Source organism: Tachypleus tridentatus, chromosome 12, assembly GCF_004210375.1.
Source record: "Tachypleus tridentatus isolate NWPU-2018 chromosome 12, ASM421037v1, whole genome shotgun sequence".
In the NCBI taxonomy this organism is placed as follows: Eukaryota; Metazoa; Arthropoda; class Merostomata; order Xiphosura; family Limulidae; genus Tachypleus; species Tachypleus tridentatus.
In genome coordinates this window covers 68,176,828-68,202,110 of record NC_134836.1, presented here as the reverse complement: position 1 = coordinate 68,202,110, position 25,283 = coordinate 68,176,828, and the positions used below count along the sequence as shown (strand labels likewise).

The following is a 25,283-nucleotide window of genomic DNA, read 5'->3' as shown; positions in this document are numbered from 1 at the left end:
ATATAATGTACAAGAAACTTGGCAAAATACCATAAACAATAATAAAAATTCGGGTAATTTATGTAAGCTCGTGGTGAAACAGTGAAGCACCAAGATTTGGTTCGAATTTCGCACAAAGCTACACGAGGGCTGTCTTCGCTAGCCATCCATAATTTAGCAGTGTAAGACTAGAGGGAAGGCGGCTAGTCATCACCATCCACCGCCAACTCTTGGGCTGCTCTTTTACCAGCGAATAGTGGATTGACCGTCATATTATAACGCCTTTACAGGTGAAAGGCGAGCATGTTTGGTGTGACGGGGATTTGAACGCGCGACCCTCAGATTACGAGTCGAGTGCCTTATCCATCTGGCCATGACGGGCTGAAGCATGAAGAAGATAGAAAGTTGTTTTTAGCCGTTAGGGTGAAACGATCAGGGTTTACGTTTTTTTACCTGTTGCTTATCGTGCGTATTGGATTAATTTTATACAAGTAAATTGACTTTTACGTTGGTGTAATGCAGATCGCTTGGTTGTAAAGTTACAAAGAAACTATAAAGAGAAAATAAAGCTAATTAATCATGTTACGTGAAGTGAACGTTGAATTATTTTCACCAGATGATTTAAAATTACACTCTAGCGAGAGAACACTGTTTCTAAATTCACTTACTATAACAACATAAAATGTTGATTTACGAAATTTCAAATTATTCTCAATTTTTTTTTAGATATTTTTTTAATTTTAGATGTTTGTTTGCTGGAGGAAGCTTAGCACGATGTAATAATGATCCAAGAATATATCGAATCTCAGTGAAAAACCTGCAGTAAAAGGAAGAAACTATCAAAATTCTGATATCAAAAAATGTTTTAAAACTTTAGTGAGTCCTCTTTTTGTCACCAATTGCAACACACGATACTGTGTTTTTATTATTATTATTATTATAAACCAGTCGTTTTTACATATACATTATCATTATTGCTATGTCGAATTTTCATGTAAAAGATAAAATACGAATAAGGAGAAAAATGCCAAACTCTATAGGTTAAGCCAATTAATTAGTTATTCATTTCATTGTTAATTAATTAATTAGAGAATGAGAGGGTTATGGTGTTTATTTGTCTGTAATACTCTTAGTAAACTAGTTTATTTGTATATCAAGAATATATTATTTTTGGAATTTCTATTGAAACGTTGTTTCTGAAATTAGGCCCAGTGAGAGTAGTTTATAGTAATTGTTATTTAAGAAATAAATTAATTCCATACTACAAAAAGATCTAAAAGAACCTACCCGACAATGCTATGGAAAATTGCGATAATTGTAACAGACTTACACATTCTTGGTATACTATTATTTGTATTATATGTATATATATACTTTAACAAATTTACACATGCCTAGTGTACATTATTTGTATTTTATGTTCTAATAGATTTATACATGTCTGGTATGCATTATTTGTATTGTACACTGCATATAAAATAATGTTTTCCTTTCAGAAAATTTTTAAAAAATGTCACTTTAGGCAGGTATAAGTTAATGTAGATTGAGCGCCAGAGAAATGTGAAATTAACGCCTTTATTGCCACATGATGTCGCTCTGAGCTCATGCTAAAACACCTACTTTATGTGTTAGTTTTTTTTATTGCTCTGCTTATTAAAATCGTCACATATAGGCTTAAACGTTTGTTATTTTTAGAATTTGTGATACGTCAGTACTGTGCAGTAGAGGGTGGTTATTAGAGGGAGCTAAGAACAAACATATTAATGTGGTTTTAAAACTCGTGATTCGAACATTGTTCCTGTACCAAGAGCTGCTCCACTGTACACTCCATGAAAACCAGTATTACATAGCGTGATTAGATTCTTGAAACCATTGGTAAGTAAAACTAGTTTTTCATACAGTCGTCCTTCCAGGTCGAGTGACGTTTGTGCAGAACCTGTTTTGTTACACTTTATTAGGTTTTGTGTATTTCATTCATATACAGAAAAGTGTAACACAGCGCAGCTTGAACTTTGACCCTATTCCCCAACTCAAGCAAAGAATGCTCAATATAATTTGAGCTTTGACCCTATTTCCCTACTCACGCACAGAATTATCTCAATCTTAATAAATACCTAGTAATGATTTAGGCCAATTCGTATCATCAACTATATGAACAACAACTGTAAAGTTGTGAACTCGACTAAATTCCAAGTAATAGTTCAAGCCTATTCCCATCATCAACTATATGAACAACAACTGCAAAAGTGTGAAAGAGACTAAATGCATATTACTAAAATTTAGGTCTGTGGTTGTGCTTGTAACAAAACTGGCCCGACTGCAAAATCGATGGATCTTCCACAGACTTGAATGCTTGTACTGTAGTAGGGGTCAGTTCGTTATTCGGTTTGATGAATACTCGTTCACGATTAGCAATCCCACTAAATGTATTTGGCTTTTCAATTAATGTGTGTAGAGGATGAACTATGTCATAGACAAACTTTACAAAAGGGCGATACAGTAATGTCTACACTAACTTCTTGTAGGTTCAGTGGATCTTTAGACAAAACAATAATCACTGAAACGTAGCAAGAGCATTATGTAATGTAAATGATAATGCCACAATCCATATCATACAGCACAGACAGTCTTTTCTTTACTTCGTTTGTTGAGTTGCGCTTGTCAATATCCACGTTTAAGATCTAACGTGGAAAAACATTTTGGTACAGATAAAGTCAAACTTTCAAAATGGGTAAGGTTTCGTGTTTATAGCTTCATTAAATTCCATACAGAACCACATGGGTACAATCTTTGTCTTAATAAGTAAAATAGGTGATACTAGCTAATATGCGATTGTAATACTCATTTTTCTTTTATTAGTTCTATGTATCTGAAAACCTCAACTTGTTTTGCAAGGTGAAATCTTTTGGCTAAATGATATACTGGGCTGAATCTCCGGTATCAAGCTTGTTGAATATTCAGTTGTTCATTCTAAATCATGAGTCTCACTGCAGGAACTGTTTTGTTATTCTATGAGCAAGATATGGAACCATCAAAGTTGATTACTTGTAAGACCTCAGTAGTCCTAATCAGGCAGCTCTTGTAAGTGAGAGAATGAGGTGCCCTTATTTGTGAATTTGACATCAGAACTCCTGTAGCGTTCAGCAAGTGTGGCTACTTCTTGATGTGAAAGTCCTTTGAGGTTCCATCCAGATTTCACTCAAATCTTATGGTTTATGTTCATGAGATTAATGAAGATGTGTTAATTATTCATATCCTGGAGAGTTCTACCAATTCATCAGAACACATTGGAGTGATTGGTTCTGTTATAGTTTAGTTACTGGATGTAAATTTATTTTTGACAAATACTGGCATAAGTGTCTCACTTCTTACTGATACAATAACTTCTCGACCCGACATGGCCAGGTGGGTTAAGGCGTTCGACTCGTAAACTGAGGGTCGCGAGTTCGAATCCCCGTCACACCAAACATGCTCGCCCTTTCAGCCGTGAGGGCGTTATAATGTGACGGCCAATCCCACTATTCTTTGGTAAAAGAGTAGCCCAAGAGTTGGCGGTGGGTGGTGATGACTAGCTGCCTTCAATCTAGTCTTACACTGCTAAATAAGGGACGGCTAGCACAGATATCCCTCGAGTAGCTTTGTGCGAAATTCAACAAACAAACAAACAAACAAACCTTTTAGGTCAAATTTACAAGTGATGGTAACTGCCTTATACAAACATAGAAAATAAACTTACTTGTACAACTTCACAGCTAAAACTAAAACACAGTAACTAATTCACTTCACTTGTTAGAAGCAATTCAATGTCTTATCTTCCTAACTATATGTTATGATGCTTTGCGAACTTCCTATTTATTAGAGAATATGACATCAAAATTTCTTATAAGTTTTCAGGTATTCTTATTAAGCCTTTAGATTTTAGTGTTACCACTGCGAACCACGTCTGCCTATAACAAACAAGCAAATTACAAACGTTACGAATTAAATTTAGGACAATATAATTACTCGTTGTACTACCAGATGTTTAACACTGCTATTGTTATCCTTAAAAATCCGTTCTCACATATTATTTTATTCATTTACATCTATCCTCTCTAGCATCACAGATACGTGGAACGACAGATTTCATGGTTATTAAAACCATTCTTATGAGAGAAAGATAAGGAACATTCCGTTATCAATACTCCTTAATAGAACATACTCCAGTTTTACACTGTTTTATTTCATATTTTCTGCTTTGTTAGAATAAAACTTTAATATCTATTTCATGTCTTATATTTGAACACATTATTGTTTGTGTTTAAGACGAGTATCTGGAAGGATGGAACTTGAAAACAGTACTACCCTAAGAAGCAAGTACCGATGGATGACTCGACGTCAGATGCTAACCCTGACTACAATAAACTTTTCTGTAGCTTTCCTAGCCAGTTGCTTTGCACTTCTGGCGCCATTCTTTCCAGAACTGGTATGTCTTTAAACTTGTTTTTCATGAAAGAAATACCAGTTAATCGTCTTTCCATTTTACATATCGTTGTTAATGTTTTGTAAGAAACCAATTTTTGAAATTGAGATTAAATTTGTTGACTAGTGTGTAATATTGTAAGTAGTATTTTTAATTTACGGGTAAAAATAATCCATTGTTTAAAATTCACAATAAAACTTTTATTTCACCAACAGCCAAAATTAAAATAATTCAAAAAAATCCTTAATAGGAACTTGTAGTACTTCAGAAGATTTGTTTTTCTTAGACTTACATCAAAATTTAAAGTTAATATCCAGTTATTTATAGTATTGTACATTTCCTTTTTCAATTCTGTATCAGCAGCAGTTTTCACACAACAGACGGCTGAAACATTCATCATATTTAAAATGTCTAACATATCAAAGATGACTTCTACAGACCATGCCTTCCATTTTGGAGATGTCACTTCTTTTCTCTTGATCTTTAATAGCGTTAATTTAGTTTTTCAGAAGATAAGTTGTGCTCTTCCTTTTTTCGTTACGCGTGATACTGATGAAGTTTCGCATTACTGAATGCTTTCTGCTGACGTAACTAAAACTTTTAGTTAAATCGTAACTTATGTTAATAGGGAGTGGAAAATATTTGCTGATTATCTTAATATCTACTCTTTACATGTAAGATTGAACGAGGTAATTACATATTTTGCTTAACATACTTTTTAAAAGAAATAATAGTATAATTATTCTCACATCTGTTTTTTTCTAATCTATACTCAATCTCTTGACCTTAATGTAAAAAACCATATCACCCTTTTTCTTAAACTCTTAGCTTTTCATACTTAAATAGATGGATAATTTGAAACTTGTTCTATTCCTACTAATTTGAAAAACGAATTGAATTATATAAAAAGCATTGCTAATAATTATAGTGTTAACATCACTGAACATCTAACACAGAAAATATCACCCAATGTTTACTAAACAATGCTCTAGATTAAACAGTGTTTATGAAAATAAAATTAATATACGATGTATATACGGTAATATGGTACTATCCTTATGTTCAGGAAACATACTTTTATTTTCAAACCAAATAAACATATCAAAACAATACTTCTCAGAACTGAGAATAAAAAAAATACACTTTGGATAAAAAGGTGCATATCGAATTAGATGTGAATACATCAAAAATATATTGGTTAAACTAAAGATAACTTGAAATATTATCTTTATGAACATACAGATTCTATACGTAATAAAAACACTTTAATTTTTCCACTTGCTGAAGTTACTGTCGAAACAGAAATTGATATGATGGCACGAAAAAATAAATTGGAAATTAACCCAACACTCAAAGTGAATTGAATTTTAGAGAATCAATAGATATTTCGTGTTGTAAATTAAATAATTCTTTGCTTGATAAAGATGTCTGGTTAACTGTAGTAATGCACAGTTTTGGATAGATATATTCATTATTTGCTCATAACACTGATACAACCCTTAAAGATTACAATGAGTAAAATCTTTTCTCTATAAAATTACCTTCTTCTCATCTAGCCCCCCCCCCGCATCCTTACGATAGTTGTGTAAAACTACCTAAACTTGAATAACCTTTAAGTTTTAGCTGTCAACTAAATACAATTTTCGTTATTCCTTTGAAATGTTGACCTCTTTTTTATTTTAGATTTCATTACACTAGCTTCTTTGTTTGAATTTTTAGTATTTTTACATTTTAACTTAGACATATCTTTATTGGATGAAACAATATATAGAAATTTTATTAAACTTAAAGCCTCTGTAGAAAGTAGAAATGTGATGTATTAGTGAGAAAATAAGAGTACAATATGAAGACCAGATTTAGTCAGTTAATGATTTATTTAGTTTTGTGTATATAAGTGGCTTAGGCAGTGAGAGTTATCGCATATATTCAGTTACCTAATGAATTAGCCAATATGTTTGCTATTGATCCACTAGTAATGATATTCTACAGGTAAGTTTCTTTGTGAATTAGATGTGTATTAATGTAGGAATTGCTGTTGAAACTTTGTTTGTTAAATTAGAGATGCAAATGAACGTAGTTTGCAAAAAATATATTTAATGCTTTATCATTACATGGACTGAAATTGAAATTGTTTTTATAAACTAATACGAAAGAACCAAGACAACGAGAAAACACGTTACATCAGTGTCAGAGTGGAATTGTTTTGATAAAAATAAAATACAGCTTTTAACTAAACTTCAAGATGGATCTTTATAACAAATATTGTCATTAAGTCCATATTATATTTAACTTTATATAAAATCAGTATTTATTAGAAAGTATCTTATTAGAAAAATACGCTAAACTTTGGAGGTTCTTTTAGTACCAAGATGTGCGAGAAAATACGTTTTGTGAGCTAATGTAGCGAGATAATGTGGTGTGCGTCTGAAAGCTCCAATCACAATAAATAACATAAATGTAATAATATACTTTAGTGTGAATTATGAATGTCCTGACAAAACGGTTAATGCTTGCTAAGATAGATTGGAATTAAGTAATCTATTTAACCCAGTTATATTAATTTTTCAACAAAAAAAATCAAATACTATATATTGAGAGTTGGGTAAATGTGATTCAAAGTAATCTTTTTAACTATAAATTAACAAGGGTTCATTTATTTCCTTCAAGAATCTCCTTGCATATTAAACCTTGGAAAAGCCAAAACTACCACTCTATTATTATTTTTCATAATAATTGATTCTTAAACTTTATCCTCTCGTGCAGTTCTCTCTAGCATACAGTACAGATGCCTTATTTTCTAGTTACCATCGATAATCTTGAAAACTTCAATAATATCGTCTATTATGCCTTTTTATTTTCAAGTTGCAAGAGAAAAGATAAGATAAGATATCTTAGCACATCTATATAGCATAATCGTACCATTCCCACCGTCTAATTTTTAAAATTTAAGTAAATATAATTTTCGTTTGTTTTAAATCGGGAACTCTTACCTTTACAAACTATTTTAAGTGAGGCATAAAAAGATGAGAGTGTACTAGTCCAAGTGAGGCCTAACAAGGAGAGTATGTACAGTTCTAATCGAGTCCTAACAAAGTGACTATGCACTATTTTAAATGAGGTCTAACATGATAAGCATACATTATTCTGACATAGGATTAACAATGTGAGCATGTATTATTCCATATGAGGCCAACCGAAGTGTGACTTGAGAGTGTATTTTCATTCCTAAGAACGTAGTGCTTCAGAACTCACACAATTAATTAGCTTGTAAATTCACACTGAAATATTTATTCAGGCAGAGAAGAAAGGGGCAACACCGATTCAGTACGGCTTTATTTTTGGAGTTTTTAATTTGGTCATGCTTCTAGTATCTCCAGTGTTTTCAAAGTTGGTAAGTTAAAATGTTATTTTGTACACTAGATCGTTGTTATAAGTTACATATAAGCATCAGTGTTGACTAACTTAAAAATACGACAACGTTCACTTTCTACAAGCTTAAGATGTACATGTTTTTAACAAATATTAGTTCGTATCGGACGTCAAGACGCAATCACTGCGTGGTCATTCCTGGTTTGGTGATTACGAGAATCTTTGTGTAGGAGTAATACACTGAGTTTCCTGAATAACTACTACTAACTCACTTCCTTTCACTTCATAGGAACTGATATCGACCGTATGGTCCAGTTAACATAACTTGCCACACTTGGTTCTTATAAAATTTACTATGAACAAGAGACGAGTTATAATCGCGATTTTCTTTTACTTCTTTTTAGTAGAATGTAATGCTAAATGTGAAATTTTGTATGTTGTTTATATATGATAGCATCTTGTATGAATAGTATTGTTGGGTTATAACAGGGTGATATATGAATATTACAAACTCAGATATTGAAATAGGTGTGGTACAGTATAACCGTTAATCCGATACATCATTCAAACACAATAACGTGACGTTTGAATAGTGTTGTAGAAGTATAATAAATAGTATGGTATTGAAAGAGTGCATTGAGGTATAATGTTTTTTTCAACTTTGCGCAAAGTTACTCGAGGACCATCTGCGCTAGTCGTCCTTAATTTAGGAGTGTACGGTTAGAGACAAGGAAATTAGTCATTACCACCCACCGCCAACTCTGGGGGTACTCTCTTACCATTAAGATTAACCCTCACATTATAACGCTCACATGCTTGATAGGGAAAGCGGGTTTGGTGTAACGGGGATTCGAATCCGCGACCCTTAGATTAGGAGTCGAGCGCCCTCATCTACCTGGCATGCCGGGCATATAATATTTTAATGGTGCAGTTGAGACATAATAGCGTGATATTAGAATAGTGCAGTTGAGATATAATAGCGTGGTGTTTGAATAGCGCTGGTTTACAATAATCGCGTGATATTGAAATGGTATTGTTGAGATATGAAAGCATGGTACTTAGGTATAACAGCGTGGTATTTGAAGAGTGCTGTTGAGCTGTAATGACTTGCTATTTAAATATTTCTATTTAGGTATCATAGCGTTGTATTTAATAGCACATGGAGATGTAATATCGTACTATTTGAATGGAGAATACGTCTAAAATTCTTAGACTTTTACTGTTTCATGAAGTTGTATTAAAGTAGCTTCTAAAGGGTGTAAAGACAGAAATATTAACTTCAGTTAAAACACATGTTTAAAACTTCATTGACAGATGAAGATGAAATAGCTTTATATCAAAGAGGAAGCACGTGTTACGTGTACGTTGGAAAAAATAGGAAGTTTTTAGCTAGGAAAAATACTACAAAACAGTAGAAATAAAACTGTCGTCATTATAAAACTACGGAGTTAGAGAGACGATAAGCGAAGGTATGTACCTAATATAAGGTATTTAGATACCAAGAGTGATGTGTGTACCCACCATAAGACGTTTAGACACGACTAGTGATGTGTGTAACCAGCAGAAAATGTTAAGATACGACTGGTGATGCGTGTACCAAACATGATATATTTGTACACGACGAGTCATGTGTGCACTTAACATGAGGTGTATAGACACGACAAGTGATGTATGTAACTAACATGGGATGTTTAAACATGACTAGTGATATATATCTACCCCATATGAGATATTTATACACGACGAGTGGTGTGTGCACCGAACATGAGGTGTATAGACATAACTAGTGATGTGTGTACCCCACATGAGATGTTTAGATAATTTGCTGGATGATACTGAATTCATACTGTGATTGTTTGTCGTTTCTTAGAGATAAAACAGTTTCAGATTCTGGTATGAAGTTCAATTTAAGGTTCAAATAATTTTGTTAAATTTCAAAGTTTTGATTAAGTCCAATAATCGATAGTAAACCAGTCTACTACATTTGTATAATAAATAATGAATTTGTAGTGTTCGAGCAAATCTCGTGGTAGATTTCTCGAATCTTGTTCACAAAAATAAGACCTCCTGAAAGGTCATGTTTTATATGATGTTCGCTTTTTTGATTTATCAACGTGATTATTTTACGTGATTACTACCAATTTCAGGTCCTTTACGTGACACCGAAGTTTATTGTAGTTTCTGGAACGTTCATCGCAGGATGCTGTTCTTTGTTATTTGGGTAAGAAATCACACTATAATGGAATTCTAGCTTATGTGGTACTGCAAAAAGTTTTTTTTTTATTACGTGATGTGAAGTCGCCAACTTCGCCAAATATTTTATCCTGTCTTAGTGTAGATTTGCAATAGAGGTCACGATTTTTCTGTTTTGCCTTTGTTTTCGGTCACGGAGAACTTTATTTTTCTCCATTCGAATATTATTGATGTTGTAATTCAAATGTTCGCTAGATGGTGGTGCGATTTATTAAGATGGGTCTAAAACACAAAAAATTCTAAGAATGCAACGTAATGATTTTATATATATATAAATATAATTGTGCTCTCTGTTGTATAAACATGCAACTACTTCGAATGGTTTAGTTGATCTTCACCCAAACTGGTATCGAGGTTAATTAGGTCCATGTGGAGATACATACTGCTTTTCAGTTCAGTGTTTTGCGTTTTGCGATTTTTTATGAGCGTTTTATATTCTTATCAATGCCCCCTGAAAATGAATTTTCACCAAATTTGATATGGATGTTCAATGGGTCGTAAAGGACTATACACATAAGTTTTAAATTGTGTGTGTTTTGCGCTTTTTATGGGCGATTTTTCGTTTTTTTTAGAATTGCATGTAATGAAGCAACTTTATATCCTAATATAACCTTTAATTAATCGTCAGTTTACTCAACTTCCGTCTAAGAGACGCGTACTCCAGCTAATTCTTCATAATTCAATTTGAATTTAGGTCTTGGTCTCATGTTCAACGTTATTTGATTTGCTCTGGTTTATCTGTATAAATCCAGGTGTTACCTGAGCGTTAACTGGAAACTTTGATCAATAATAAATCAGGATTTATTTTTCTCCAAATGTATATTTATAGTTATTTACTAATTATTAAAGAATATCTCTCAGAAAATGTTGTCGAACTATTTTTTACTGCTCCAGAACTTCATTATTAAAATATTCTACGGTATTTGAATATTTTACCATTAAAATATTGCTTACAACTCCAAGACTTTATTATTGAAATATTGTTTACAATTCGAAGACTTTATCATTGAAATGTTGTTTATTGCTCGAGAGTTTTATTGTTGAAATATCGTGTATTAATCAAGGATTTGATTATTTATATTTTGTTTACTACACCAGCACTTTAAACCGTTCCCCTCCTGGAACCCCATTTATTGCTCTCGCCTTCATTCTAAGATCTGTGAAAGCTGTTGGAGCCGCTGCTATTTTCACTGTTGGGTATACCATTGTTGGAGCAGAGTTTGATAAACGTCGAGCAACTGCATTTGTATGTAAAAAATGATATAATATGTTTATTATGGATAATTGTAAAAGCTGAATATACAGTGTCGTAGAGTTTGACAATATATGAAAAGCATTGTAAAATCTAACTTATTGTTTTTGAATGCTCACTAGTATATACACTGTATGCGAACAATAGTTTAGTACATCGAATACATTGGCCAATACATCTCAACATATTTCGTAATATCATGACATTAAATGTACCTTTTTCTATTCAAATATCAGATCGACTGGTAAACGATATATTTTCCAACTTGAACATATTTGCAAATTATCTATAATCACAATTAACTATGAACACGGGTGAGCTAGCCTGTTGAGTAAATTGATCAGTACGTTTACATTTTTTGGATCTGTGTTACCTATAGCGTATATTAAACTCCTTTATACAAGTTGTTTTTATAGCACAGTTAGCGAAGCTACTTTGTTTTGAATTTCGTGCAAAGCTACTCGAGGGCTATCTGCGCTGATAGCAGAGAGGCTACAAACGCAGACCTAGAACAAGTCACGAAATGTACAAGCCTGTAAAGAAACAAAGGACTAAATAAAAATAATTTGTTATTGTTATGTAGACTAGACGTTGAATTATTTTCACAATATAATTTACATGAATCCACCAACAAAAGATAAAATATTATCTTATTTCTTTCGGTATTTTCTTGTGTTAACATTTTTCTGTTGGTTGTGTTTGATGTAGCACGTTACATAGTGGCATCTTTAAAAAAATCACTGAAATATACTGTGCTTGTAGTTCTAATTTTACGTAATGAAATTAAGTCTCAACATTTTTGATATTTTATTTCATATGTACTTTTAATTATGCTTTAAACAGCTTTGTTATTTTAAGCCTAATTTTTAAAATGTCAAATGAAATTATTTTCATGTAATAATAATTAATTTGCTAGGCTTCCATTGAACTGTCATATGGATTTGGTACAGCAATTGGGCCAGCAGTTGGAGGCCTCCTTTATGAGGTGAAATTTGTTATTCATACATTTTGTGCAATTTTAATAAACCTAAATATACATTTAGAGACCTTTATAAATCTATTTTAAAATATCTGAGATCTGTTCATGTTTTTGTTATTAAAACAATATGTGTATATGTGTTGTTAGGAAGATGAAAAGAACAGCACGTCCATTAAGATGATGTTTATCCGTTGCATGATATCTCATTTTAATTTTGTAGCAAGCATTAATTTTTTATCTTATAAATATATATATATATATATAAAACAAGCTCCATTTTTGCCCGTTTCATATTTTTTTGCTGTTGGCAAGTTTCTTTTTACTTTAATTCAAGATGGATTTTTAAAACTTGGAGTGCATTTCATTAAAAACATTGATAAGTTGGTCCTAAAATTTACATAATTTCAGATAGGAGGGTATATGGTTCCATTTTTTGTTCTTGGAGGAATTTTGATGACGCTTACTTTAATACTTTTCTTGTATCTACCAGAATCAGGTAAGTTACAATGTATTATTATTATTCACACACGTATTGTTGCATCCGTTGTCTTAAGTTTTGTACTGCTGTTTCATTGGACGTAGTTTTAAACTAGTGTTATAGTCGTGGGCTAATGACTAGAACCTTCTTTGAAAGCCTATGAATGTAGTTCAATCGCATAGAACACTAAATGGGCTAGAGAAAATAATCGATATGCGAATTGTTTTTTACTATCGGTTGATTCAATATTGACTTGGAGTATTTGTTGGCTTGTCTTTTACTCTAACCAGCTAGTCATTCTGTTGAATATTGAGTATTTCATCGAAATACAAAAAGTACGAGCATATGACGTAGAGAAGAGAAAACATTACCAAGTAGCTGTTTAGCGTTATTTGAAAGTTAGGCCTATTGCTCGGATAACATTAGGTTAGTGTGTAAAATTTGTAGAACTTGTTATTAAACGAATAAACCAATTTTGTTATCAGAACATGAAGTAGACTTCGTACTCTTTTTTTTTAACTGAGAAAATTTTAAAATCATCTTGGTTGTACGTACTATATGAAACTCCTATCTTATTATCCCATGGTTGTAAATTCTGTATGAAACTCCTATCTTATTTTCTCCTGGTTGTAAATACTATATGAAACTCCTATGTTATTATCTCCTGGTTGTAAATACTATATGAAACTTATATCTTATTATCTCCTGGTTGTAAATACTATATGAAACTTCTGTCTTATTATCCCGTGATTATAAATCCTAAAGAAAAGGCCGATCCTGTCATTATGTGGTTTTAAATACTAAACAAAATGATCATCCTGCCATCTTGTAGTTATAAATCCTAAAGACATACTCCAAAGTGAAATCTGTTTATACTAAATAGTGAAAAACGAGAAGAGGGAATTGAAACTATATCCGACTAACACTGAGAAACTAAAGTTACAAAATGAGCCATCTGCACTGTGTCAACCAAGGGCAACGAAATCCGGTTTTTAGCGTTACAAACTTTCAAACCTACAGCTAAGTCACTGGGGTTTAAATGTGAATAATAACTTTTTATAGTAATTGGATCTAAAATTAAAAGGATACCAGTAGTATAACGTTAATTATAGTGAAACCACTGTTTATTAATTAAAGGCAGATAAACTTATTTCAGAACAAACGTTTGAAGAAGAAAGTGGAAATTTTTTCAGAGTAATTCTGGACTTTGGGTTTTTCGTGGATATGCTTAATATCTTAACAGGACTTCTATTTATTGGGTTTAACGGAGCTACACTAGAGCCACACATTAGACAGGTATGTAACCAACTAAAATTACCTGATCTAATTTGACTTGTTTCTCTCTGGCTCCTCCTACTTTTAACTTATAATGTTAAATATTAATGTTTTAAATTATTAGAAATTTGGAACTATTTTATTACGACAACGGTGTTTATATGGCTTTTTCTTCAATCAGTTCGACTTGAAGCATTCCACAATAGGGCTGATATTTATTATTTCTGGCGGAGTGTATGTCTGTGGTACTTTATTCTGGGGACATGTTTCCGACAAAATGGTGAGTACATATGCGATAGGTTCTATTTCAGTGAAAAGATGTAATATTTTTTTAACACAAGGAATACTTCTACTTCAGCCTGTTACCCGAATACTGTATCATATGTTAATCAGGTGAGTTGTTTAAAGGTGAATTTTACAGAAAAGAAAACTTTACAGTCAAAAGAACTGCTCATACTGATTAATTTTGCAGGTTCACATTTTTATAAAAAATATGTGCTAATAAATGGAGCATAGAACTTGGTGCAGGAAGAGCCCTTTCCAGTCCGAACGTTTTAGTTTTTACGTTTGTCGCGAGGAAAAGTACTGTGACGTAATAGTTGCTAAACAAACCGCCAACGCTAACGCGTTGAATGTAAATAAAAATGGCCAGTGCATACGGAGAAACAGAGGCGGAGTCTGTTTTGACTTTGTGTTCTGAAAAATGTCGAGTAGCGCCATATCAATTCAAACCTACTCTGAACGAACCTAGAACAGTTACTTTTGACACTAATCTGACAACTTACAGTGATGAGGACAGTACCACGAGCGAGAGTAGCGGAACTGTGAGCGATACTTATAGCTACCAGGCCGGTTGCGAGTCGGTCATACCTCTAGTGGAAGAATGGTAAGCCTAAGTCATGACAACAAATATGGTCTGTATTATTTCACGTGCAATTTTTAGCATATCGAAACCTGTCTGATGTTTATGAATTATTGGTACCACAGACTGGGTTTTATTTGTTTATACTTTGCCGACTATGGTAACTTATACTCAGCTCTTCCACAATCATTGTTTATGCGAGCAGATGCCAACCAGGAGAGAGTGCATTGCGTTTGTTGTCGCTAATTCGACAAGGTGTCAAACCGATTAAAAGATGAAGAGTACATTACCCAGACTCGAGGCTTTGATGGAAATTGCCTGTATGTCGATGTCTTGGAAGCATCATACTATGAATTTGTTGACTTGAATGATGAGGAGCCAGGTCACGAGTGTGTATTTTTCAAGATGCAATTAAACGTAAAATAGTATATTTGAGTTTAACCTACAATTAAAGATACTGTTTATCCAAAACTATGATCCTACTTAGTCATTCCAAGTCATCCAAAATAGTAGGATCCGACACAAAACATGAGCATTCAAAGTGATCTTAACAAAGCTTTTCATGGTGTGAAGGAGTCCAGTTCTTCCCATTGACCATCCACACCCACTGTCGTCACCTTGCCGGTTCCTTCTCCTTGTACGGAAACGAAAAGAAGCTTTTGTCCGATGCCGAACCGTTTTTACAACCATAAGCAACGCAGTAAACCATGTTATTATAAAACAAACATAAAGTAGCAATATCAAGACAAAAAATAGTCTCACAAAGTATGTAATCCGAAAAAAGCACCGATAGATTTACATAAAACACCAGCACTGAAAGGAACGAAATGGTCGGCGCGCAACGAAGCGTATTTGGCAACTGTTACAACATAGTTGTGAAACTGTGGAAACAGCCGAACGACGGAGAGTAACTTGAGTTCGAGGACCCGCATATTTTACTCAAAAACTAAAGTGTTTAAAAATATGGCAACCACACATGAATTATACCTAACCAAAGTAGTTTCTACGGCAATTATTAATTTTGTTGAAAATTCACCTTTAAGAGAATGGTGTGTTAGTCTAAGATTATATAAAAATTTGTTCGTTATTGTCTTAAGTGTAGCTACTGTTGTTGAGAAAATGTTACCATTGTTAAAATACAATTGTTTTTCGGCTCGTGACTCTTATTATTATTATTTCACTAACATTGTTAAATTTGTACATAATTGGAATATATATTTCAAAATAACACACATTAAAATCAACAAGTCACGTGACAGCCACATCCAATGTAAAGTCGCGGTGGAACGGAATGTATCTGAATTACATCTTGATTTTGGGGACGCTTAGTTATTGTGATTCCATCCAAAATTTATCGTGTTTAGGAACAGTATCCAACAGCTTCTTCCGACAAAAAATATTCATACAATTAGATCATAAAGATACGTTCAGATCTGTGGTACTGGCTGGCATTAAACAACAAAAATATATGGATTGACTTGGAGCATAATTCTCACTCTAATTCTGACGTTTTATGACACAAATAAAATTTATTAAAATCACACATGACCAACATAATCTATATTAGCTGTAACAGTTTTTGTCAGTTAGGCTAACCTGAAGGTAACCTAAGAAGGTCGAAACGTTGTTCTGTATTTTATTTTAACTAACGTTTCAATACCCAAACCAGCAGTCTTGACAATACATGTAACTAAAAATGCTTGTTATGGATTAGGGGGTTTTGATGAACGATAATTTAAACACTAGATGGAAAGAAGTGCAGTTGACTAAATCAGTCAAACAGAAACTCGTATGAAACGAGAAAGTCTTAGAATTAATTGCATTGATACTGCTTGTAGATTTAAAAACATATTCCAGAGCAATCCGACAGAAATAAAACGCTGAGTTTTTGAATATTTTCTTTGTTTTTAGATTATAAACAACATGAAATGTAATCAGATAACATGAAACACGTGACAAATGTACGTAGTGAACATTTTAAAACCGGGAATAGAAGCTGATATTTATAAAAACAATGTTTCAACAGCCTAATTCCCGTGCACCTTTGTTCTTGGCCAGTGCCCTCTATGGAACAACGTGTTTACTACTGGGACCAGCTCCATTCATTTCTACAGAAACGTAAGTAATTATAATAATCTTATGTTAAAGTTTTGGCTGTGATTTTATTTGTTGGTTAAGTAACGAATACATTCATAAGCAAATCCGTGACTCTTCGTTATGTTATTCGATACCAGCTGCCTGTGGATGGTGATTGTATCTCAAGTACCGTTGGGATTAGGCTCAGCAGCCAAGCTTGTGGTGGGATTCAACCATTCCTTAAAACATACAATGTAAGGCATTATACGATATATAACTTTAATGGTTTTATTTAATACACCCTTTATTCTTTGCAAAAAAAAAACTCCAGAAATAAAATAATCAGCTTCTGACAGATTTGATATTTCATTACCATGGAACTTTTGAAATTAATTATACCACCAGTTATAACAGTACCTGATGTTACTAAAAACGTTTCAAAGTTTACCGTACATTTATCGAAAATATAGATTGAAATTTTCTTCCATAATCAGATCACGAGGCTTTCCTGATGATATACCAACCATAGCAACAGTTGCAGGTGCTTTCAACTGTGTTAACAGTCTTGGGTAGGTCGTAACAACTGTGTTAATACTCTCTGGTAGGTAGAAACAGCTATGTTAATAGTCTTGGATAGGTAGTAACAGCTGTGTTTATAGTCTTGGATAGGTAGTAACAGCTGTAACAGTCTCTGGTAAGTAGTAAAAGTTGCATTAACAGCATCTTATAAAACTCTAACGACTGTGTTAACAATGTCAGATAGACACTAACAGTTGCGTTAATAATCTCGGGTAGGTAGTAACAGCTGTGTTAACACTCTGAGGTTGGTTGTAGCAGTTGCATTAACAATGTCATACAGACTCTAACGACTGTGTTAACAGTCACGTGTAGGTTGAACAGCTGTGTTAACACTCTCAGGCAGGTAGTGACAGATGTGTTACCAGTCTTGGAGAAATAGTAAAGGCTGTGTTAACAATCTAAGATAGGTAGAAACAGATGTGTTAACAGTCTCAGATAGATAGTAATAGCTGTGTTAACAATCTGGGACAGGTAGTAACAGCTGTGTTAACAATCTAGGATAGGTAGTAATAGCTGTGTTAACAGTCTTGAGTGGAAAGTAACAGCTGTGTTAAGTCTCATGTAAGTATTGACAACTATGTGAACACTCTCAGGTAAGTAGTAGCAATTGTATGAACAGCCTTGGATAAGTAGTAAGAACTGTACGAAGAGTCTCGGATTGATAGTTACGGCTGTGTCAACAGTCTCAAGCCAGTGGTAACAGCTGTGTTAAGTCTCATGTAAATATTGAGAACTGCGTGAACATTATTTAGTAAGTAGTAATAATTGTGTGAACAGCCTTGGGTAAGTAGTAACAGCTGTTTTAGCAGGCTCAGGTTTGTAGAAGCAAATATTTTAGTTTTAAAAATAAGTTAATTGCAGATAACTTTTTCCCGTGTTCATCTTAATTTTTCCATTGATTACAGATATATCTTTTGACTTCTTTAATCTTGTGTTTAGTTCAATATCTGGATTCATCTATGGGCTCTATTTATTATTCATAGAACTTATTTCTACATACAACAGAATAATTTGAAAAGATATGGTTTAAAAGTGAGTGGAAATTTTGAAAGCCCAACATGTCTTAAGTGTAGATTTTTTAAAGTAAAATTAGGAAAGAAATCATACTATTATTGTTTCATGGCTGGAATAAATCAAGTTCATATCCTTCTGTCGTCTATACTAACATCTTTGTTTCTTCCCACAGTGAATTCATTGGACCATCAATAGGTGGAGTTTTACTTGAAAAAGTAGGCTACAAAACTGGAACCATGGTTCTGTTAGGATTTGAAATGGCCATTGTAAGTTTACAATGCTTAACTGTTGTGTCTATTGAACACATTTTACAACATTGATTTTAAGCCTTTACAAAGTCTTTCCAACATAGTGTGTGGTATCAACTTCACTAAACTTTTAAAATATAACTGTATTTATCATTCATAGAACTTACTGAAGGAAATGTGTGCAAAACTCCATAACATCAACAAATAAACCTATAATTATACTTGGTAAAGACCACAGAATACACACAATTACAACATGAATTAAATAACACTGTGAATTATATGTATTTAAAACAAAGTTTCATAATTGGATAATGGGAGAGAGGTCAGTGCAGTATAAATTTCCAGATCAGCTGTTTGTTATGAATATAATTCCAGCTATTTCAGAACTATTTCTGCACAGCTTGAGCCAACAAAATGATTTGTTTGTACTGTGTTAAGAAGGACCATCTCAAGGAATATGAGAACAGATGCATTACCTCACAAGCTACTTTATAGTTACTATGTAGAAAGGAGGTACCTGTTACTTTAGTCTGTATTAGAGTAGCTGGACGGCCACACCTTACTTCAGGTAGTATTGTATGTTAGGCTATTGTACGATTCAAGAACAGTGGTGACAGCAGTAAGCCTCATGGATGCTATCATACCCTTCAATCTTCTGGAACTCATATTTTCTTACAATTCTTGGGCAGTGGACACGCCTGATTTTGCCACTATAATTCTTAGACAACAGGCACATGATTCTGCCACCACAATTTTTGGGCATTTGACATATCTGATTTTGCTACCACAATTCTTGGGCAGTAGATACACTTGGTTTTGTCACCTATCCTTTCAGGAATTTTTGTTAAATCATCTGCAACACATGAAAAAGTACTGGAATATTTCTGCTGTCATGTGGGGTGCTCAAGGGTGGGTGAACAATACCTTATCATGTTATACCAAGGTATGGATCAGTGCTACACCATTTTTTCTCCTTCCACAATGACTACCTCACCAGACAAGACAGTGTTCCAATGAAAGATGAGGCTTCTATCCAGTCAAGTTCAGTGACAAAACATAGGCTTGAAAATGTGGTTATTACCAGATCAATGAACTTTATTGACTGAGCATAACCCATCCCTGAAAAAACATCCCAAACAACTCTCATCACCAGTTTCCTTCCCAGTAGCAGAATGCAATTCCAAGAGCCGAGATCTCAGGTGTTTTTAAATATGATGTTTTTCTGTCTTACTTGTTGCAAAGAATACACTAATAGTAATATCCTTTCAAGTGTGTTTAAAAAAACAACAACATTCTTTCTGGAGAGGGAGACTGGTTATTGGTAAACTGTGAATGTACTGTTTATGTGTCAAAATGGTACTCTCATCTGTATATGTATAAACCACGAATATCTGTGTCTGGCCAATATCTAACTATTTCTAGATAATTGGGCCAGCTAGTCTCAACCATACATTGTAGGATGATAATTAAGAATAAGTGGTATGTGAATGGGGATTTCATAGCCCTTCCATTCCCCATTATCAATCTTTTTTTTTAGTATTTAAAAATACTGACCCAAGTTAACAATATTCACAGATGGCACCAGATTCTCACACTGGAAAAAGACTAACTTTTCTATGAGAACATGCACACAATGTATGGGAAGGAGGTCTCACAAATGTCTTGTATATCTGAGAGTGCTCTAGCAGTCTTTATGGTGGAATGCAATGAAAAAATTGTCTGCCAGTACTACAGTAATAAACAAAACCACTGAAACTTCTACTCCAACAGCCACCATAATGCTTGTATCAAGAGCCGTTTCTTGAGTCATACCTACTTCCTACTTTAACCTGTGACCTTTCAACTTTAGCCTGTAAAACATTTCTGTAGCCAATGACTGTCTACTAATTAATCACATGAAACACCTTGGAGGGACATTAAGAGCTGAATGCTGAAAGCAGGTAACAGAAAGCACTACTTTCACCATTACCTCTTTCTACAAAGTTACCTGACTATCACACAGTGAATACCAAGTTTTTATTATACACTGCTGGCCAAAATCTTAAGGCCAATGAGCATAAAGAAAAAATATGCATCTTGCATTGTTGGACTCAACCACTTATTTGAGCAGAGCTTCGAAAGATGAAAATAAGAAAAGGGAAAATAAAAATAAACTTCTTTTTGCTTTTAATAGGGAAAATGTGAACACTATGAAATAAGCCTAAATACTAGCTGGTCAAAAGTTTAAGACCATATCAAAAAGAAGTCCTAAACAGAGAAGGAAATGCTCAACAAAAGGTCTCAGTAGTGAGTTGGGATGAACACATTGGATGATCCAAAAGAATCACGTTATTCACCATGAAAATGTCCTTTGTCCTGCGGGCATTGTGGATTGCAGCTTTGTCCTGCTGAAAGATCTAGTCATTTCCACACAAGTGAGGACCTTCAGTCAATAAGGATGCTCTCTCCAACATGCCAATGCTGCCAGTTGCTGTTTGTCACTCCTGTATAACCTGAAGCTCCATTGTTCCATGGAAGGAGAAAGCACCCCAGATCATGATGGAACCTTTTCCACTGTGCCGTGTAGAAACTGTCTCCAGTGTGATATCCTTATCATGCCACTAACATTGGAAGCCATCTGGACCATCCAGGTTAAATTTTTTCTCATCAGAGAACAAAACCTTCATCCACTTTTCTTGTCCCATGTTTGGTGCTTCTCAGCAAAGTTTAACCAACCACTTGAAATTCTTGTTCCGTGCCCCTCAGAGTCTTTTAAGAAATTTGCAACAGCAGTTTTACTTCACCCAATCTCACCAGAAATGGCACATTGAGAGAGACCTTGTCTTTGCAGCTCAACAATTCTGCCACGTTCAAACTCTGTCAACTTTTTAGCCTTTGCCATGTTTTTACCCAATGTAACTCAGATGTCAGTGGGAGATGTTGAAAATGCTAATGCTTGAACACAAATGACTAAATTTTGTTACGTGTTTTCTGATTAATGCTTCATTTCAGTATGATCTTAAACTTTTAACCAGCTTGTATTTAGGCTAATTTCATAGTGTTCACATTTTCCCTATTAAATGCTAAAAATGTTTTTCATTTTTATTTTTCCTTTTCTTATTTTTATCTTTCGAAGCTCTACTCAAATCAGTGGTTGAGTCTAACAACACAAAATGCATATTTTTTTCTTTATGTTCATTGGCCTTAAGATTTTGGCCAGCAGTGTATACATAATTAGTTCTTAAAAGTTATATAAAACATTTTGTGAAGTAATAATGAACACTGTAATAATATGTTACATTTTAAAGTCTCCCAGGGACAGCAGTAACCCTTCAGATTTGCAATACTAAAATTAAGGGTTTGATTCCCCTCGGTGGACACAGCGGACAATCTGTTGTGGCTTTGCAATTACAAAACCCACATGTGATATTATAAATAACTGTGTGAAAGTTAGGATTTTTGTCCTATTTGTTTTAGCATTCACCCACATATTTGTTTGAGTTCATAACCTGGACAAACCACCTCAGCCAGGTTGTTATAATTTGAAAAATGTTAGCAGAAGAAAAGCTTTCACCTCCAGTTTGGTTCTGAAAAGTAAAAGGTTCTGCAACTTCAAGACAGTAGGTGAACTTGTTCTCCAAGTGGGTTTAAAACTTTGTAATTTTCAGTAGAATTATGACTGTAATTCTCATTTAAACTTCATTCAGTATTATTTAGTTAAAATAAAAATGAACTAAGTGTATGCAAGTACTATAATCAAATTACATGCTAAACCTACATGTTTAATATTTTTCATGCTGCTCTTAACATTATAAATTATTTTCCTTCTTTCAAAATCTGAACTGATAGAACACATTGTGTAATAATCTGGCAAGATCATATCTATCAGCCTCTCCCTCCCTACAAACACAAAAATGTTTCTCCTACACTTTCTCCTGATCTGTCTACAATCAGTTCTCATGTTTAATAAATATCCTGTGTAAGTCTCCCTATCTTCAACAAATAACACATTGAATTCCAATGTTTTCATTATGTTGCCACAAAAATATTTCAGTGTTATTACATGCTGGTGTTCCAATAGGATCAGTTTAGTGAATATTCGGTGTTTCTTTTTTGTTTTTTCTGTAGTTTGTGGTTACTGTTGGTTACTCATCATGGTTAACATGGAAGAGGACAAGATTCATAGAAGAAGAGAAAATTCCTGTTCTCTCAACTGTATATCACAATTCATAAGAATCGTGTTATATACACCAACATCATCTCACCCAGGATTGTCTGGTAAAGTCCTTGTTTACATGTTTACAGAACTGCTACTGAAAGTGAACAAGTACAACTAAAAATATGTGAATCTGGTTAAAACCTGTACATCAACTACATCTAACTGAGGGCTGTTTAGTAAAGCCCTATTTTACGTGTTTACAGAACTGCTATTGAAGATGAACAAGTACAATTAGTATGTGAATCTGGTTAAAACCTGTACATCAATTCCATCTAACCCAGGACAGTCCAGTAAAGTCCTTGTTTACAAAACTGCAATTGAAGGTGAACAAGTTCAACTAAAAGTATCTGGTTAAAATCTGTGCATCAACTCCATCTAACTCAGGACTGTCTGTTAAGGTCCTTGTTTACAGAACTAATACTGAAGGTGAACAAGTACAACTAAGAGTATATGAATCTGGTTAACCCCTGTATATCAACTCCACTTAACTCAGGACTGTCTAGTAAAGTCCTTGCTTACATGTTTACAAAACTGCTATTGAAGGTGAACAAGTACAACTAAAACATGTGAATCTAGGTAAAACCTGTACATCAATTCCATCTAACCCAGGACTGTCTAGTATACTCCTTGTTTACAGAACTACTATTAAAAGTGAAGTACAACTAAAAATATATAAATATTGTGAAAACCTATACAAAATCTCCATCTAACTGAGGACTGTCTAATGAAGCCCTTCTTTACATGTTTGCAGAACTGCTATTGAAGGTGAGTAACTACAATTAAAAGTATGTGAATCTGGTTTAAACCTGTGCATCAACTCCATTTAATCTAGAAGTGTCTGTTAAAGTCCTTGTGTACAGAACTGCTACTAAAGGTGAACGCATACAACTGAAAGCATATGAATCTGGGTTAAACCTGTACATCAACTCCATCTGACCCAGGACCATCTAGTAAAGTCACTGTTTACAGAACTACTATTGACAGTGAACAAGTACAACCAAAAGTAAAGAAGCTAATTAAAATATCTATGATTGTTCATACTAACAATGTATCAATGTAGAATTCAAAATTTAACTAAATGTTGTCAAAGTCCATTATGACCAGAACTTCTAAGTAAATGTTGTCCAGATCCAAGTAGAAATGATTATTTTCAAACTTCTCCCACACTGTTACTTTATAATGTAACAAAACAGATGTGTTCTGTACAATTTAAGTTGCTATATATTTTCTAAAAATAATAAAAAACATGAAAAGGACTTCGAGGTAATTTTATGTCAGTGAACTTCAAAGAGAAACTGTTTGATTATTCATAAACCCTATGACTATTTTATGTAAAAAGATTTAGTTACTCTTCAGTGTTTTTAAACTAAGTGATTAGTAAATGTATACAATAATCAGTTGAGAAAAAATGGTGAAGAAATATTCATAACTAAATTATCAAGTAATCAGTTTGCAATATACAGTAAAGAAAGATTCATAACTAACAGATGAATTAATCAGTTAACAATACACAGTAATGAATTAGTTCATAACATACAGTAACAGAAGATTCATTATTAAATGATGAAGTAACTACTTAAAAATATGACTTACAGAAAGATTCATTACTACAGGTAGATGTGATCTGTTAAAAATACACAGGAAAGAAAAACTGATTACTAAATGATGAAATAATCAGTTAACAATATACAGTAAAGGCAGAATCATTACTAAATGTAGATGTGATATGTTAAAATACAGTAAAGGCAGAATCATTACTAAATGATGAAGTAATCAGTTAACAATATACAGTGGAGGAAGATTCATTACTGAATGAAGAAGTGATGAGTTAATGATACACTGTAAACAGATTCATTACTAAAGATAAAAGTGACCAGTTAACATTTTGTAATGTAAACAAAGATTTATTACTAACTGAAGAACTGATGAGTTAACAATATACTCTAAACAATGATTAATCACTAAAGACAGAAGTGACCAGTTAACATTTATACTGTAAACAAAGATTCATCACTGAAGGTAGAAGTCACCAGTCAACAATATTCTGTATCCAAAGACCCATTACTAAATGTAGATGTAACCAGTTAACTGTTTCCAAAGATTCATTAGGAAATATAGAATTAATCAGCTGACAGTATATAAGGAAAGATTAATTACACTATGTAACAAAATTTTTACTTTTTCTTGTTCCTGGGCAGAAAGTGTTATTTCCCAAATGCATATGCCTAAAGTAAATGGAAAAGACCTATTTTTGTC

The 25,283-nt window shown here is 33.4% G+C and overlaps 1 protein-coding gene across 5 annotated transcripts; it reads left to right on the top strand.

The window, feature by feature from the left end:
* The first annotated feature begins 1,579 nt into the window (after positions 1 to 1,579).
* LOC143233484 (MFS-type transporter SLC18B1-like) lies at positions 1,580 to 24,280 on the top strand. Of its 5 annotated transcripts, XM_076469753.1 has the most exons (14): positions 1,620 to 1,854; positions 4,285 to 4,444; positions 7,737 to 7,832; positions 9,958 to 10,031; positions 11,162 to 11,309; positions 12,232 to 12,300; positions 12,703 to 12,790; positions 13,929 to 14,068; positions 14,229 to 14,327; positions 16,936 to 17,027; positions 17,144 to 17,239; positions 17,480 to 17,554; positions 18,751 to 18,844; positions 22,937 to 24,280. In XM_076469753.1, exons 2-14 carry the CDS (start codon positions 4,301 to 4,303, stop codon positions 23,039 to 23,041), a joined length of 1,320 nt encoding a protein of 439 aa, XP_076325868.1. In that variant the 5' UTR covers positions 1,620 to 1,854; positions 4,285 to 4,300; the 3' UTR covers positions 23,042 to 24,280. The 5 variants fall into 5 exon arrangements, with proteins under 5 accessions (XP_076325869.1, XP_076325868.1, XP_076325870.1 ...); XM_076469754.1 differs by lacking the exon at positions 7,737 to 7,832 and having other exon boundaries at positions 1,580 to 1,854; XM_076469755.1 differs by lacking the exon at positions 17,144 to 17,239 and having other exon boundaries at positions 1,676 to 1,854.
* Positions 24,281 to 25,283: the final 1,003 nt, after the last annotated feature.